This window comes from Salmo trutta, chromosome 9, assembly GCF_901001165.1.
Source record: "Salmo trutta chromosome 9, fSalTru1.1, whole genome shotgun sequence".
Taxonomy (NCBI): Eukaryota; Metazoa; Chordata; class Actinopteri; order Salmoniformes; family Salmonidae; genus Salmo; species Salmo trutta.
The window spans coordinates 12789549-12805952 of NC_042965.1; the positions used below are offsets into that span (position 1 = coordinate 12789549).

The 16404-nt window shown below is 43.0% G+C and overlaps 1 protein-coding gene across 1 annotated transcript in view; it reads right to left on the reverse strand.

Moving 5' to 3' along the window:
• Positions 1–16404, reverse strand: part of LOC115199912 (voltage-dependent N-type calcium channel subunit alpha-1B) — a 141867-nt gene that overhangs the window by 30925 nt on the left and 94538 nt on the right. Inside the window, exons 24-32 of the mRNA XM_029762453.1 lie at positions 16226–16352; positions 15087–15216; positions 11136–11195; positions 10722–10828; positions 10009–10020; positions 8713–8733; positions 5536–5632; positions 5146–5306; positions 1513–1650 (exon numbers count right to left, since the gene is read on the reverse strand). Of these exons, the coding sequence (XP_029618313.1) occupies positions 1513–1650; positions 5146–5306; positions 5536–5632; positions 8713–8733; positions 10009–10020; positions 10722–10828; positions 11136–11195; positions 15087–15216; positions 16226–16352 (853 nt within the window). The remainder of the gene's footprint in view (positions 1–1512; positions 1651–5145; positions 5307–5535; positions 5633–8712; positions 8734–10008; positions 10021–10721; positions 10829–11135; positions 11196–15086; positions 15217–16225; positions 16353–16404) is intronic.

Genomic DNA, 16404 nt, shown 5'->3' on the forward strand with positions numbered 1-16404 from the left:
ACTCAATCAGCATGACAGAGTGATCTCCAGCCTTGTCCTCATCAACACTCACGCCTGTGTTAACGAGAGAATCACTGACATGATGTCAGCTGGTCCTTTTGTGGCAGGGCTGAAATGCAGTGGAAATGTTTTTGGGGGATTCAGTTCATTTGCATGGCAAAGAGGGACTTTGCAATTAATTGCAATTCATCTGATCACTCTTCATAACATTCTGGAGTATATGCAAATTGCCATCATACAAACTGAGTCAGCAGACTTTGTGAAAATTAATATTTGTGTCATTCTAAAAACTTTTGGCCACGACTGTACACTCAATTAGTATTAGTATTTGGTAGCATTGCTTTAAATTGTTTAACTTGGGTCAGACATTTTGGGTAGCCTTCCACAAGCTTCCCACAATAAGTTGGCTGAATTTTGGTCCATTCCTCCTGACAGAGCTTGTGTAACTGAGTCAGGTTTGTAAGCCATCTATTTTGTGAAGTGCACCAGTCCCTCCTGTAGCAAAGCACCCCCACAACATGATGCTGCCACCCCTGTGCTTCACGGTTGGGATGGTGTTCTTCGGCTTGCAAGCCTCCCCCTTTTTCCTCCTAACATAATGATGGTCATTTAGGCCAAACAGTTCTATTGTTGTTTCATCAGACCAGAGGACATATCTCCAAAAAGTACAATCTTTGTCCCCATGTGCAGTTGCAAACTGTAGTCTAGCTTTTTTATGGTGGTTTTGGAGCGGCCTTTCAGGTTATATCGATATAGGACTCGTTTTACTGTGGATTTAGGTACTTTTGTACCTGCTTCCTCCAGCATCTTCACAAGGTCCTTTGGTTGAAAAATAAGTTTTAATGACTCCAACCTAAGTGTATGTAAACTTCCGACTTCAACTGTATCTATGATCACCCCTTATATCTTAATAATATCATGACATTAACTAAATTGACAGATATCAATGACTTATCAACAGCTGTAACAAGTTGTCCAGTGTAGGAAATCCTCGCTGGTAGCCTAGTTTATAGAAAAACCCTATTGTTCTACTGTCTGTCTGTGTGACTGTCTTTCTGTATGTCTGAGAGACACCAGGCCACAGCACATTCTCAGTACATATCCCATGTTCACCCATTCTACTTCCTGTCTGTCTGAGAGCCATCAGGCCACAGCACATTCTCAGTATATATCCCATGTTCACCCATTCTACTTCCTGTCTGTCTGAGAGACACCAGGCCACAGCACATTCTCAGTATATATCCCATGTTCACCCATTCTACTTCCTGTCTGTCTGAGAGCCATCAGGCCACAGCACATTCTCAACATAACCCCAGGCTTGTTCACCCCCTACTGGTATACTGTTATACTGTCTGTAGGTCTGTCTGCAGGCCACAGCACATTCTCAGAACATATCCCCAGGCCTGTTCACCCTCTACTGTCTGTCAGCCACAGCATATTCTCAGAACATATCCCCACCAGAGACTTCAACTCTATAGAGCTACTGAAAAGGAGCCTAGAAAGTGGACTTACTCAGGCCAGCCCTCTCCGGTGGACACAGTGAAGAGAGTGAGGAAGGCCCAAAGCACGTTGTCATAGTGGAACTCATACTTCTTCCACACCCGAGGCTGGGCTGCCACCTCATCTTTATCATAGTCCAGGAAATTACCTCTGTTTGAGAGAGAGAGAGAGAGAGAGAGAGAGAGAGAGAGAGAGAGAGAGAGAGAGAGAGAGAGAGAACAACTTATTCCACACGAACACATACAGGAATATGAATACTCAGATACACCTTTGATTAGGTTGACAAGACACTGTCCATGTGACAAATCAATAAGATACCCAAACAAAAACACATGATTAATGCAATTTTCTTCAAAGCAGCACTGGGCTGTTCTTCTCTCTATGGGGGAAGATACAGTATATATACAGCAGTATGTGGACACCCCTTCAAATTAGGGGATACGGTTATTTCAGCCACACCCGTTGTTGACAGGTGTATAAAATCGAGCACACAGCCATGCAATCGCCATAGACAAACATTGGCAGTAGAATGGCCTTACTAAATAGCTCAGTGACTCACCGTCATAGGATGCCACCTTTCCAACAAGTCAGTTCGTCAAATTTCTGCCCTGCTAGAGCTGCCCCGGTCAACTGTAAGTGCTGTTATTGTGAAGTGGATACGCCTAGGAGCAACAACGGCTCAGCTGCAAAGTGGTAGGGCACACAAGCGTAGCGCATAAAAATCGTCTGGCCTCGGTTGCAACACTCACTACCGAGTTTCAAACTGCCTCTGGAAGCAACGTCAACACAATAACTGTTCGTTGGGAGCTTCATGAAATGGGTTTCCATGGCCGAGCAGCCGCACACAAGCCTAAGATCACCATGCACAATACCAAGGGTCGGCTGGACTGATGAATCACGCTTCACAATCTGGCGGACAAATCTGAGTTTGGCAGATAACTGGCCTGCAAAGAGCCCTGACCTCAACCCCATCGAACACCTTTGGGATGAATTGGAACGTCAACTGCGAGCCAGGCCTAATCTCCCAACATCAGTGCCCGACCTCACTAATGGTCTTGTGGCTGAATGGAAGCAAGTCCCTGCAGCAATGTTCCAACATCTAGGGAAAGCCTTCCCAGAATCGTGGAGGCTGTAATACAGGGACTGTGCAAAGCTGTCATCAAGGCAAAGGGTACTACATTGAAGAATCTCAAATATAACATATATTTTTATTTGTTTAACACTTTTTTGGTTACTACATGATTCCATATGTGTTATTTAATAGTTTTGATGTCTTCACTATTATTCTACAATGTAGAAAATAGTAAAAAGAAAGAAAAACCCTGGAATGAGTAGGTGTGTCCAAACTTTTGACTGGTACTGTAATCAACTCACCATTACTGCTCTTAACCTGTTGGGGCTAGGGGGCAGTATTTTCACGGCCGGATAAAAAACGTACCCGATTTAAACTGGTTACTACTCTTGCCCAGAAATGAGAATATGCATATAATTAGTCGATTTGGATAGAAAACCTGAGAAGATTCCATACAGGAAGTGCCCTGTCTGACAATTTGTTGTCCTTCTGTTGCATCTCTATTGAAAATACAGCATCTGTGCTGTAACGTGACACTTTCTAAGGCTTCCATTGGCTCTCTAAAGCCGCCAGAAAGTGGAATGGGGTGTCTGCTGTCTCTGGGCAAAGAACAGCAGCAGAGTTTGCAAGTGGTCAGCCTGGGGACAGTGAGACTGAGATGCGCAGTCACGAGACTTCTCCATTGTTTTTCTTTCCGCCTTTGAATGAATACAACGTTGCCCGGTTGGAATATTATCGCTATTGTACGAGAAAAATAGCATAAAAATTGATTTTAAACAGCGTATGACATGCTTCTAAGTACGGTAATGAAATATTTAGAATTTTTTTGTCACAAAATGCGCTCGCGCGTTACCCTTCGGATAGTGACCTGAACGCACGAACAAAACGGAGGTATTTGGATATAACTATGGATTATTTGGAATCAAAACAACATTTGTTGTTGAAGTAGAAGTCCTGGGAGTGCATTCTGACAAAGAACAGCAAAGGTAATCCAATTTTTCTAATAGTAATTCTGAGTTTTGTGAGTCCCAAACTTGGTGGGTGTCAAATTAGCTAGCCTGTGATGGCCGAGCTATGTACTCAGAATATTGCAAAATGTGCTTTCGCCGAAAAGCTATTTTAAAATCTGACATAGCATTTGCATAAAGGAGTTCTGTATCTATAATTCTTAAAATAATTGTTATATATTTTGTCAACGTTTATCATGAGTAATTTAGTAAATTCACCGGAAGTTTTCGGTGGGTATGCTAGTTCTGAACATCACATGCTAATGTAAAAAGCTGTTTTTTGATATAAATATGAACTTGATTGAACAAAACATGCATGTATTGTATAACATAATGTCCTAGGACTAACCTTTGATGAAGATCATCAAAGGTTAGTGCTGCATTTAGCTGTGGTTTTGGTTTTTGTGACATATATGCTTGCTTTGAAAATGCCTGTGTGATTATTTTTGGCAGGGTACTCTCCTGACATAATCTAATGTTTTGCTTTCGCTGTAAAGCCTTTTTGAAATCGGACAATGTGGTTAGATTAACGAGAGTCTTGTCTTTAAAATGGTGTAAAATAGTCATATGTTTGAGAAATTGAAGTTATAGCATTTTTGAGGTATTTGTATTTCGCGCCACGCGATTCCACTGGCTGTTAACTAGCCCATAGAGGTTAAATATATATAGCTAGAGCCTGCCATCTGTGTTGATATGGCCAGTAGTCACTTTGCCACATGAAAGGTAAACAAACAAACAGGCAGGCAAATATAGCCTACAAGTGGATTCAGCACCACAGACAGCGATCGCAAATCCCGCGATAAGACATTTAGGTCCAACAGAGATAAGTGGACAATGTATTCTTTTGACAAAATAATCAATGAAAAAGAATGAGCAGTCTTTTTAAATAACTTGATGTTCCTAAACAGGCTTGCTACAAGTCACTGACACCTTTCATGAAATGGGCATCACACATAATGAGTCCAAACGTTTCACAGAAGTTGGACAGAAATAATGTCCAATATACATAAATAAGCGGAATGTCTGTTGACTGTTTTGCTGCTTGTGATATTTTAACAAAACATTTGTGATGTACATAAATAAAGCTACTGTGTGCGCCACCGTTGGCAAAATCATAACCAAGTGAGTTACCCCGAAGACCGGCTTTTGGTTGGTCTTAAATATTCCTAGTTGTGCTCACTGAAATTGCCATATTGGTGCACATTTTCAAGAACACACCTGAAATATTTCCACCCCTCCCACCTCAGCGCAAGCCAGCTGATGTTAGACAGGTAAATTGGCACACGTGACGTACTGGCAAATGCGCCAGTTTTTACATAACGAAATCGGAAATGACAGTGCGTTTGCCTCCTTACCCCCGTCCAAAAATAGAGGCCCTGGGCCGTACCACCACAGCTGCCCTGGAGGGGGCACCATCTCTAGAGCTGTTACCGTTATTCCATGGTTTGCTATATCAATGTTAGGTCTAGTGCCTTGGTGACAACTTTGTTCATCTGTCTTCTCCTGTTTAATTTAAAAATGCCCTTTCTTCTTGTGCCAGGCTTGGTCAGTGTACTGTAGACCTACCTGCAGTCTTTCTCCAGACCCTTGGACTCATCGGTGCAGTAGAAGAACTTGCCCTTGAACAATTGCACGGCGATGACAGCGAAGATGAACATGAAGAGCATGTAGACTATGAGGATGTTGAACACGTTCTTCAGGGAGTTGACCACACAGTCAAACACAGCCTGAGCGAGGACACACACACACATATACACACACACATATACACACACACACACACACACACACACACACATATACACACACACACACACACACACACACGGGGAAACATGGGGCTGGTTAGATACAGTACACGCTGATGACTCTGTGTCCTGACAATACTCATCAATAAGTCAGTGAATACACGTGTAGTGTACATTGGGTCAGGTCAGATAAAGTCCTATTCCGTACCTTCAGCTTGGGTAAGCGTTTGATGGTCTTGAGGGGCCGTAAGACTCTCAGAACTCTGAGAGACTTGATGGTGCTGATGTCCTTTCCTTTGGACCCTCTGCACAAGAAAAACACTAAGTTAGACAGCAAACCTGTAAGGTCAACACTCAAATGCTAAGGCCTGGGTGAAGGTAGTTGTATTCAGAAACGGCTAAGAACAACAATTGCATTAAAAAAGAGGCAAACCACTCGTGACAAAAGTCAAAAGCTTGTTGATAAATCACTGTTGCTTCTAAAAGTTTCATGAATGGTAAGGTTTAGACTAAGGAACAGAAAGCATTTGAAGAATGCTCTCTGATGGTCTTGACCGAACGTGACTGGAAATGTTCTTACAATCTAAGGAAATGGGGTTAGGAGAACGGTTGGTACTACATTACCATCTCCCACTACTAAAGACATTGCATTTTTAATAATACTTCCAAAATGATTTGTGTTTGCAAAACACAACAGAGTAATAATTGAGGTAAACATTTTTGGTCAAAGCTGTAGATACCCTTGGTACAGATAATTGTTTGTGACAACCAAGCACCCAGCCCCAACTGAGAATGGATTAGTAATCTCACTGTAGGCTCATGCCTCTCCATACCATTCAGATAGGTGTACTGTAGCATGTAATCCTGGATTACATGAGCGAATTGGACAGTTTGTGGATGTATAGCATGCAGAGTAGTTATCCCACAGAAATACACCTTCTCTGAGAGTCACATCTCAACACATATTTCTCCATGCAAATAACACCCCAAAAATAAATCATGTACGCTCGCACTACAGACTGTGCATCAGGTTTCTGCAGAAGAACCCATAACCAGTGGTACAAAATAAACGGTGACATTTCTTTTAAAGGAACCAATGCTGTTTTCATACACAAATCCTGCTCGTTGAGCTGAGATGGAGAGACTGACAGACGAAAAGATGAAAGAATGTCAGTGTAGAGTATAATGACTCACGGGGAAATACAGGAACAAGTGATTTAATCGACTTTCTCAGATACAATGGGCGGAAAAACAGAACATCTTTTGAACCAACATGTGAGCAGAATCCCATTAAGTCTCCGTGTACATTAATGTTCCCTACAGACTCAGAAGAGCTCATGCTGAATCACCACCTTGGGGAGCTGTGAGAATAGCAATACAAGTGACTCGCAATGCAGGCATCTCCAAATCAAACACAACGAAGTAATACAAAATACTGCATGTTATATCAAACGTGAAATGATTGACCAATGTATGGTACAGTACACAAAATGGTCATGTATTTAAGGGCAATCATCCCATTGGTGAAACATGGAGGGATTTGAATGACTCCAATAAACAGTCGTTAACACATAAATAACCAGTCAAAGATACTACGTGACACTTCACATTAATAAATGTTATATAAATAGACCTATTCAACGTACAGTACAGTCAACAGCATTTATAAAGTAAATCCTACACAGCAGTCACTCATTTTCAACTGATCTGGTGAAGATGATTAACATGGCACCAACAAGACAGTCCTGGAGGAGGCAAATGGCAACAGAGAGAAACAAATCTGCCAGCGCCCTTCATTTTCCCCTACCCTGCCCCGCCTCCTCTCTCTGTCTGCTGTCAGCTGCCATCACACACACACACACACACACACACACACACACACACACACACACACACACACACACACACACACACACACACACACACACACACACACACACACACACACACACACACACACACACACACACACCACTTCCCATCCAGGTGGAAATAAAAGCCATGTTGAAACTCTGGCTGGTATGCCCAACACAGCATGGCCATGTGATATGACGGTGAGGTTCCTCCCTACCAGAGTCTCCGTTACAGCTCTACTCTACCACAGCAGCATGCAACATTCATGCTCTGATACGCATTAGTCCAGCATGCTTTTTATCACAGTAAGTAGAGCCCGTGGTTTGAGATCACAAAACACTCACACATGTTAAACCACACATGACATTCTGATAGCTTTCAAAGGACGCTTGACCAGCTTAGAGAAAAACATGTGACTTGGGAGTTTCATTGCGAGCGCTTTGAGTTTTCTACAGGGGCTGGACGGTGACAGAGCTATGAGACGCCAAGACAGTGGTTAAATATGTAATGAGGACATCATTCTCAGGTACAGGTGGCTGGCGTGTCCCATATGTCATCTCCCTGGAAGGAGAACAAAACGGTCATTCGAAATAACCACCATGTCCTGTCTCAGCACTGGCTATTTTTACTACTACTTTAATGGTAGTCCTACAGATGTAGGATCTTGATTTGACCCATTTTGCTACAGCAGGAAAATAATCCCTGCAGCAACAGGAAATTTGAATTATTATGTGGATTATAATTCATGGACAATTTTGTAACGGTTGATAGATTTTCGTTAGGGAAAATCAGGTCTGAAATTTCAAAGGGGAAATGACATACTCCAGAAGCCTTTTTCATCCTCAAATACACTACAAGTTTAAAATTTCCTGCATTGCAGGAAAGTTCTCCTGCAACAGGGTGATCAAATTAAGATCCTATCTGTAGTTCTCTCTCTGTCAATGTGGAACAAGACTGTATTATGTTTTAATATAGGCACTGATAGGGCTATGCTTGGTGCGTCTCCTAGGGAAAAGAGTTTAGCAGAATAAACATGAATGTGTGTTTATAACAGCTCAGAATATTTGACTTGGGCATAGAAGCTTGAAAATAAATACAACGAGTCTACTGTACATAATGATTAGAATGGCCAGCATAGTTAGTGCTGATGCTGGGATTTGGGCCAATCATCAATTATGAATACGTTTTACTTGAGCATCCATTTACAGTAAGATTGGAGAGTCCTCTTTAATTACTTGTTACTTTTATTTCTTATTTTTATTAATCTTTTTTTTAATCTGAATTGTTGGTTAGGAGCTTGTAAGTAAGCATTTCACTGTAAGGTCTACACCTGTTCTATTCGGCACATGTGACAAATACAATTTGATTTGAACACCCAGAAAGAGAGAGAGAGGTTTCTATTGAAAGCTATCAGAGTGACATGGCAAAGGCTCCTGGTCTGTAAAGGAAACCCTTTACTCATACAGGTTTAGTGATATGATCCTGGCCTAAGCAGAAGACAGAGGGGTAGAGGGGAGAGGGGGTTCCCCACCTGGGCACACCTTGCGGCGGTCTGACGGGGGAAAACAGTAAAGGGAAAAAACAAGATAAAGAGCACAATTATGGCGTCTTCCCACACATAGAAAATATGACAGGTACAATCTAAACAATACGATATGGAGAATGGGAATAGGCCTATGATGTATGAAACTGAGATGTTTGTCATTTACTGTACTATTCTGTCAGTGACAGACAGTTGAATGCTATTGTGAAAGTGCGAGGAACTGATCCGACTAGAAAAGGCCTTCGCCAAATGGCAATCTCGGCCATAATGACACTTCTTCAAGGATGACTGGGTTGCAAAATGGCTTTCATTTCTTCAAGGCAATGTTCATAAAACAGACCCCCAAAAAAATCAGGTTGTGTTTGCCAAAAAGACACTCCTGCCACTTGTTTTGGTGGCACAGGTAAGAGTGTGTTTCTTGTGTACTAGCAGACGTTTCCAACAGACAGAGGACATCTGACAGATGCGGAACGTCTGAAGGGAGATGGAACGGTGACACGTGGTTGTGAGATTCAAGGAAGCAACACTACACAAACAGTGTGTCGACGACACATCACGGTGGCGGTTCATTCACAATGAGTCGGTGGATCACATTGACATGACAGGCAGAATGAGGCCCGGGGCATGCAGGGAGAATAATGTCCATCGATCAACATCAACGCGGCTGGCTGTCTGTCAGAGTGGCTAGGGGAGAGTGATAGATACTAGAGGCGGTGCTGTCGACAAACAAAGTGGGGATGGAGGGTGGTACCGTATGGTCACTAAGCAGTCACCAATATAGATACCTTGATGACACCATAACAGCTTAAACACACTCTGAGATTCCATGCAGAGATGTAAAGGGCTCATCAGCTCTAAAGTGGCGTTCTTTCTTACTACCTTGTGTGAGTAGTTGCCACTTAATGAAATGTGTTTGGTGAGTAGGTCCACTTGTAATCAAAACATGAGCTGATATAGAGCAGTAGGATCCTTCTCATCACAGCAACACATGTATGTGTCTAGTGCGGTCCTGTTGAATATGTAGTCACACTGAGGTGATATTGCCCCCTATAGCGGAGGGGAACATGGAACGGGACAGAGGATCTATGGTCAAGCAGATAAATATGAGAGAAGACAAGTGGACTATGAAAAGATGACGAGAAGAGAGAGAGATAAGTGTGTCCCAGAACAAAACGGGCCTATGGACTGAGCATAGACCCTGTTGGCTCACACAAACAGAAACAGGCAAGATGAGAGAGAGAGAGAGAGAGAGAGAGAGAGAAAGAGCGAGAGAGAAAGCATTACCCCATGAAGCTCCTTCAAGAGATCCAAGCCACAAGGAAACAGAAAAGGAACTTTGAGTCAACAGCGCACATAACACTTGTGTAAACACACACACACACACACACACACACACACACACACACACACATTGCACACTTCACACACGCAGCATGAAATAAAGCATTTTGTGGAGGTTAATTTAACGCAATTACAATCCTTACTTCCAAACACCTCAACTATAAGCAAATAAACGTGACATTATGCATTCCTATTTTCCCGTTGTGCTGTTATGGAACTAATGGTAGGTTCTGGCAGCAGCAGCAGCATTACCAGATGTACAGGATAATTACCCTAAACCCATGGAGACTCTCTCTCCCGGACTAAACCCAGTGTTTCACCTGAATTGACATATTCTCATTCTTACAAATAATCACAACAGTTTGCCCAAAAATTCGTCCCAAAGACTGAGCCCATAATGAATACAATACTGCAGCAGTAAGAGGTAGCAGACATCATCATTCAGGAGGACATATTATATTGTGTTGATACAAGGAATTTGATTCTGAGGAATTTAACAGATGGGAAATGACAGACGAATTACAGCGCATGTAAATTCAAAAGAGAAAGGGATGTCTGGGAAAGTGCAGCTTATCAGTTTCTTCTGTCAAATTTGCCTTGTGCAATTATTTTATTTCATGAAATGATGAACGTTACTAAGAAAATATACAACTTACGAAAATGCAAATGCCACCAGTGCGCCACTGACCACAATGAAGTCCAGAATGTTCCAGAGATCTCTGAAGTAAGAACCAGGATGGAGCAGGAGGCCCAGGTCAACCATCTGGACCAATCAGAGAGCAGGGTTAGATGGCTACAACACACTGAGGTTGGGGCAACCTCCTATAGTCCTACAATGTATTCAATTAAAGTGCTCTCATTTAGTAATGCATTTCAATAAACACGGCATGTAGCATGAGGCCAATACAACCATAGGAGTAACGGAATGAAAAACAAAGAAATCAATTCTAGACAAACATATCGTGGAAATCTAAGACAGCTGCCCAAAAAGTATCCGAAAACATGTTATTTTTGTTCAGTCATGTAGTAAAAAATGTAATTTAATGACACGTGCCTATCCAAGCGCTTACCTTAATCACCATCTCAAATGTGAAAACTCCCGTGAAGACGTAGTCCAGATACTTGAGCACCTGAACAGGAGAGAGTAAGTGCAAGAGAAAAACACAGCCAAGAGTCAATGCAAAAGTAATTATTCCTCTAGCTCATTTGAACAGCTGCCTGATCTTCTCCTCGCTGACGGATATATTTGGATGAACTTGGTTGTCACACCTGTTGTTGTTTTTTAAATGTCTAACTGAGTCAAATCAATTCAAATCTTCTTGGTCATGTACACAGTTATGCAGATGTTATCGCAGGTGCAGTGCAACAGTGCAGCAATATCTAGCAATACAACAACAATACACACAAATCCCCAAAATTCAAAGAAAGACATGAAGAAATATCAGAACGAGCAATATCAGAGTCCGGAATATATATATATATATATATATATATGGTGGTATGTATAGACAGTATATGAATAGAAAAGGTGTGTACAGCAGTAGTTTTAAAGGATGAGCCTTGACTAGAATACAGTAATATATATATATATATATATATATATATATATATATATATATATACACTGCTCAAAAAAATAAAGGGAACACTTAAACAACACAATGTAACTCCAAGTCAATCACACTTCTGTGAAATCAAACTGTCCACTTAGGAAGCAACACTGATTGACACATTTCACATGCTGTTGTGCAAATGGAATAGACAACAGGTGGAAATTACAGGCAATTAGCAAGACACCCCCAACAAAGGAGTGGTTCTGCAGGTGGGGACCACAGACCACTTCTCAGTTCCTATGCTTCCTGGCTGATGTTTTGGTCACTTTTGAATGCTGGCGGTGCTTTCACTCTAGTGGTAGCATGAGACGGAGTCTACAACCCACACAAGTGGCTCAGGTAGTGCAGCTCATCCAGGATGGCACATCAATGCAAGCTGTGGCAAGAAGGTTTGCTGTGTCTGTCAGCATAGTGTCCAGAGCATGGAGGTGCTACCAGGAGACAGGCCAGTACATCAGGCGATGTGGAGGAGGCCGTAGGAGGGCAAAAACCCAGAAGCAGGACCGCTACCTCCGCCTTTGTGCAAGGAGGAGCAGGAGAAGCACTGCCAGAGCCCTGCAAAATGACCTCCAGCAGGCCACAAATGTGCATGTGTCTGCTCAAACGGACTCCATGAGGGTGGTATGAAGGCCCGACGTCCACAGGTGGGGGTTGTGCTTACAGCCCAACACCGTGCAGGACGTTTGGCATTTGCCAGAGAACACCAAGATTGGCAAATTCGCCACTGGCGCCCTGTGCTCTTCACAGATAAAAGCAGGTTCACACTGAGCACGTGACAGACGTGACAGAGTCTGGAGACGCCGTGGAGAACGTTCTGCTGCCTGCAACATCCTCCAGCATGACCGGTTTGGCGGTGGGTCAGTCATGGTGTGGGGTGGCATTTCTTTGGGGGGCCGCACAGCCCTCCATGTGCTCGCCAGCGGTAGCCTGACTGCCATTAGGTACCGAGATGAGATCCTCAGACTCCTTGTGAGACCATATGCTGGTGCGGTTGGCCCTGGGTTCCTCCTATTGCAAGACAATGCTAGACCTCATGTGGCTGGAGTGTGTCAGCAGTTCCTGCAAGAGGAAGGCATTGATGCTATGGACTGGCCCGCCCGTTCCCCAGACCTGAATCCAATTGAGCACATCTGGGACATCATGTCTCGCTCCATCCACCAACGCCACGTTGCACCACAGACTGTCCAGGAGTTGGCGGATGCTTTAGTCCAGGTCTGGGAGGAGACCCCTCAGGAGACCATCCGCCACCTCATCAGGAGCATGCCCAGGCGTTGTAGGGAGGTCATACAGGCACGTGGAGGCCACACACACTACTGAGCCTCATTTTGACTTGTTTTTAGGACATTACATCAAAGTTGGATCATCCTGTAGTGTGGTTTTCCACTTTAATTTTGAGTGTGACTCCAAATCCAGACCTCCATGGGTTGATAAATTGGATTTCCATTGATTATTTTTGTGTGATTTTGTTGTCAGCACATTCAACTATGTAAAGAAAAAAGTATTTAATAAGATTATTTATTTCATTCAGATCTAGGATGTGTTGTTTAAGTGTTCCCTTTATTTTTTTGAGCAGTATATATATATATATATATATATATATATATATATACATATATGAAGTGGGAAAACAGTATGTAAACATTATTACAAACTGGGTGGTTCGAGGCCTGAATGCTGATTGGCTGACAGCTGTGGTATATCAGACCGTATACCAAAGGTATGACAAAACATTTATTTTTACTGCTCTAATTACATTGATAACCAGTTTATAATAGCAATAAGGCACTTCGGGGGTTTGTGATATATGGCCAATATACCACAACTACGGGCTGTGTCCAGGCACTCTGTGTTGCGTCGTGCATAAGAACAGCCCTTAGCCATGGTATATTGGTCAAATACCACACCCCCTCGGGTCTTATTGCTTAATTATACAATGGGTGAGTCTAATCCTGGATACTGATTGGTTACCACCGGCTAAATCTAGTATGACGTTGAAATGCCTATTTACTCTGTTCCATCTGACTGCTCAATCCACTGTCTCATCAGCCCAGCCAGGCAATTTATATACCAGATCAACACTGTAAAAAGCATCTAGACATTATCTCCCATTTCATTTAGACTAGCATTTGGTTTTCAACAGCAGAGTCTACTAGTAATAACCTTTCTGTCTGTCTCTCCAATATTTACAACATTGTTTCAATATTGAAATTGGATCTCCAGCTGTCCTATGGTAATGAACGTGTCAGGAGCCGGGACAAGACAGACAGGATGACAGCTTTTCTCAGCCAGTCGAAATCACGAATCATCATAAAAATATGTCAATCATTATTTGAATATATTGGTAACCCGTTGTATAAAAGTGATAATGCCTTCGAAAGCGGTGTTTGGAGGATATATTGGCACGGTTTGCCAGCCCAAGACGAACACGCCCGTGACAATAAATCCTCCAAACACCGGCTTCGAGGACATTATCACTTAATTAAAAGTGCTGCATTGGCCATCAGAGACACACCTATGCTTGCTAACGGTTCCATCCATAAGAACATCATGTTTAGGTTGCTGTCTGAATCATCTCTTGTATTTATTTCTACGCGCACATTATTTCTCTTTGCTTCCAGCCTAGTATTTGGTTTGGTACAGCGGGGGTTAATATAAGGCTCGCTGTGTCTGCCTGTCCAACCTGTAGGAAACAATGTTTCACTTTTGAAAATTCGATCTCTGTAGTACCATAGAGTGAACGGTGCCCAGACAACCTTGTCTGAGCCACATCCTTATCATGGGACATATCCAAGTAAATGCCAATAGAAGAAAAAAAAATTCAAACAAAAAAATGCAGCTAGTGTACTGTCATTCCAGGTTCAATGCTTGACGTGACTGAGTTAGCTGAAGTTGGCTTGGCTAGCAATTGACAAGAAGCCTGCATAGCAACCATTTCGTTTAGAATGGACAAGCAGTCCTTTCGCATAGCAACTTTGCAAAAGTAATTAAGGACCGGGACGCGTCTGTAGCAAAATTACCAAAAGAACTAACAACCAGATTTCTGTTCAGGACTATATCTTCTGGTGGATGAATGATATTGAATGAATTGACTTATCAAAATAATGTTTGAATTAATCAAAATAATGTTTTAATCAAAATATGTAATTCACTGTTATTTTAGTATGTTGGTAACAGTTTTATAAAAGCAATAAGGCACTATTTAACAGTCTGATGGCCTCGAGATAAAAGCTGTTTTTCAATCTCTCGGTCCCAGCTCTAATGCACCTGTACTGTCTCCACCTTCTAGATGCTAGCGGGGTGAACAGGCCGTGACTGTCTGTGTGGATGGACCATTTCAGATTGTGTGTGTCTGGCATGTCTTCCTGTGTGGGTGCGTGTGTGCGTGCGTGTGTGCATGCGTAGACTCACATTGTTGCGCGGAGCGTTGGCCTGGACAGGGTCCTCTGCTGCCAATGCAATGCTACTCATGGATATCACTACCAGGATACACATCTCAAAGTACCGCAGGCTGACAATATAATGACACAGACGCCGCACCCTGGAGAGAGAGAGAGAAAGAGAGAGAAAGAGAGAGAAAGAGAGCGAGAGAAAGAGAGAGAAGAGAGAGATAGAGATCCTATAGTCCATACACAGCTCACCTAAGAGACTAATGTAGACGCTGTTCCTAGTAGTGGCTGGCTGCATATAGACGGACTATAACATTGGCTGGCTGGCTGCATATAGATGGGCTATAACATTGGCTGGCTGGCTGCATATAGACGGACTATAACATTGGCTGGCTGGCTGCATATAGATGGGCTATAACATTGGCTGGCTGGCTGCATATAGACGGGCTATAACATTGGCTGGCTGGCTGGCTGCATAGACGGGCTATAACATTGGCTGGCTGGCTGCATATAGATGGGCTATAACATTGGCTGGCTGGCTGCATATAGACGGGCTATAACATTGGCTGGCTGGCTGCATATAGATGGGCTATAACATTGGCTGGCTGGCTGCATATAGATGGGCTATAACATTGGCTGGCTGGCTGCATATAGATGGGCTATAACATTGGCTGGCTGGTTGGCTGCATATAGATGGGCTATATCAATGGCTGGCTGGCTGCATATAGACAGGCTATAACATTGGCTGGCTGGCTGCATATAGACGGGCTATAACATTGGCTGGCTGGCTGGCTGGCTGCATAGACGGGCTATAACATTGGCTGGCTGGCTGCATATAGACGGGCTATAACATTGGCTGGCTGGCTGCTGCTTTTGTTTTCTATTAATTGATTGTAGGTTTAGGCAAAGGTTTACAAGTCATCTAAAAATATGGATATTTGACTGAGTGTGTGGACTTAAAGGAAAGTGCTATTCAATTGCCTTTACGACATATACTGTAACATTTTAACAGCTTTGCTAAAGGAGCTAAAAGTGGGGCCAGACGACAATGTTAACATGCAGGGACTTGCTACATGGAAGGCAGAGTGTTTGTGGCGTGAATGGTGTGAGTTGTGTAGCACAGAGCGGTGTTGTGTAGAGCTGTCCACGCGGGCCACTCACACGTTGGCCTGGCCAAACACAAACATGGAGCTGTAAGGCAGGATGGGTCTGGGTCCACTCTGAGTCCGCTCCTCCAGGGTCTTCTTCTCCTCGTTCATAGGCATGGTCTCACAGTCTATACTGTTCACTGGGACACAGACACAAAGGTTTAGATACACCTCAGCAACACAAGACACTGA